We start from the raw sequence: 2,121 nt of genomic DNA on the forward strand, positions 1-2,121 counted from the left end.
CCGAGTCTTAGCTTCATCATACATATACTTAATCACCCTAATGTAGGCTACTGGGACCCTTTTAGACTCTAAGCATCGCCAGAGCACCTCTCTTGGAACTTTGCCATATGCTTTCTCTAGGTCAATGAACACCATGTACAAGTCCTTCTTCATCTCCTTATACCACTCCACCAATCTCCTTACAATGTGAATGGCTTCTATAGTCGAACGCCCGACATGACACCTAACTGGTTCTCAGAAATGGACACACTGGTCCTCACCCTTACTTCAACCACCCTCTCCCAAACTTTTATAGTATGGCTTAGCAGCTCAATCCCCCTATAATTATTGCAACTTTGGATATCGCCCTTGTTTTTATACAGAGGAATCATCGTACTCCATCTCCATTCATCGGGCATCCTCTTCGTCTTAATAATGATGTTGAACAGCCTAGTGAGCCACTCCAAATCTGCCCTACCCGCATTCTTCCAAAATTCCACAGGTATTTCATCTGGCTCGGTAGCTCTACCCCTGTGCATCTTACACATAGAACTCTCGACGTCCTCTACTCTTATACGCCTACAATACTCGAAATCCCTACATATCTCGGAGTGCTCCAAGTCGCCCAGCACAATGTCCCTATCACCTTCTTCGTTCAGGAGTTTATGGAAATATGCCTGCCATCTTCGTCTAATCTGAGCCTCTTCCATCAAAACTCTACCTTCCTCATCTTTGATACACTTAACTTAATCCAGGTCACGGTCCTTCCTCTCGCTTACCTTGGCTAGCCTATATAACTTCTTTTCTCCGCCTTTAGCCCCAAGCTCTTCATACAAATGCCCAAACGCCGCAGTCTTAGCTGTAGTAATCGCTAACTTTGCCTCCTTCTTAGCCCTCATATACCCCTCCATGTTCATCCTCTTCTCCTCCTCATCCATGCTCTCTATAAGCGTCAAGTACGCCGCTTGCTTAGCTTTCACTTTCTCTTGTACCTCATCACTCCACCACCAGTCATATTTGTGGCTGCCAGAGAAACCCTTCGAGACCCCTAACACTTCTCTCACAGCTTCTCTAATACATTCTGTTGTCGTGGTCCACATACTGCTCGCGTCCCCATTGCTCCTCCATGATCCCATAGCCAACAACTCCCCCCCCCCCCAACTCCTGCGCTTTGCACTAGTCAAAGCTCCCTATCTGATCCTGGGTTAACCATACACGGGCCTTTTCCTCCTCTTCCTCACGATCTCTAAGTCAATCACCAATAATCTATGCTGAGTCATGAGATTCTTGCTTGGTATAACCTTGCAATCCATGCACAGACTCCTATCGCACTTCCGGAGGAGTAGATAATCAATTTAAGTCTTGGCCAACGAACTCCAGAATGTAACCAAGTGCTCCTCCCTTTTCGGAAAACATGAGTTGGAAATCTCTAAATCAAAGGCTTTAGCACAGTCCAACAACGAAGTACCTCCTTTGTTCCTAACTCCAAAGCCAAAGCCCCCATGCACGTCGTCATACCCCCTAGATATCGCCCTAATTTGACCATTAAAGTCCCTTCTTATAATAACTTCTCGGTGAGTGTAATGCCACGTACCAACCCGTCAAATTCTTCCCAGAAACGCCTCTTAATCTCCTCGTCCAAACCAACTTAAGGCACGTAAGCACTAGTAAGATTTAAAGTAGACCCTCCCACAACCAGCTTAATAGCAATCAGCCTGTCGTTCAAACTCCTAACTTCTACCACTAGCTCCTTAAGATCCTTATCAGCCAAGATACCTACCACATTGTTACCTCTCTCGCATCCTGATACCCACAAATTAAACCCATCAGTATCTCGAGCCTTCGAACCTACCCATCTAAATCTCTTGGACACAAGCTAAGTTGATTTTCCTCTTCTGAAGGATCTTCGCTAACTCTATAGACTTCCGCGTCAAAGTTCCTATGTTCCACGACCCCATTCTTAGTCTAGAGACTCCCTTGCCCCCTCCCCCCACCCCTCCACCTGAGAACATGATCTTATTCCACCATCACTTACCCCAACCTCTATAATTTACGGAAAATTACGGTAGAGTTGTCGCTAAAAGGACAAATGATTAAACTAAAGAAGGCAGGTCTAACACTTACAACTCTAACCACTAGAAA

General features: G+C 45.6%; 1 protein-coding gene across 1 annotated transcript; it reads right to left on the bottom strand.

Moving 5' to 3' along the window:
• Nucleotides 1-725: 725 nt before the first annotated feature.
• LOC138901268 (uncharacterized) lies at nt 726-1,115 on the bottom strand. Its single transcript, XM_070189019.1, has one exon. The coding sequence runs from the start codon at nt 1,113-1,115 to the stop codon at nt 726-728; it is 390 nt and encodes a 129-aa protein (XP_070045120.1).
• Between the last annotated feature and the right edge of the window lie 1,006 nt (nt 1,116-2,121).

This window comes from Nicotiana tomentosiformis, chromosome 11 (genome assembly GCF_000390325.3).
Source record: "Nicotiana tomentosiformis chromosome 11, ASM39032v3, whole genome shotgun sequence".
NCBI lineage: Eukaryota > Viridiplantae > Streptophyta > Magnoliopsida > Solanales > Solanaceae > Nicotiana > Nicotiana tomentosiformis.

What these genes read in the sequence shown, in the direction of transcription:
- LOC138901268 (XM_070189019.1), bottom strand. Translation starts at nt 1,115, where the DNA reads ATGGGATCATGGAGGAGCAATGGGGACGCGAGCAGTATGTGGACCACG.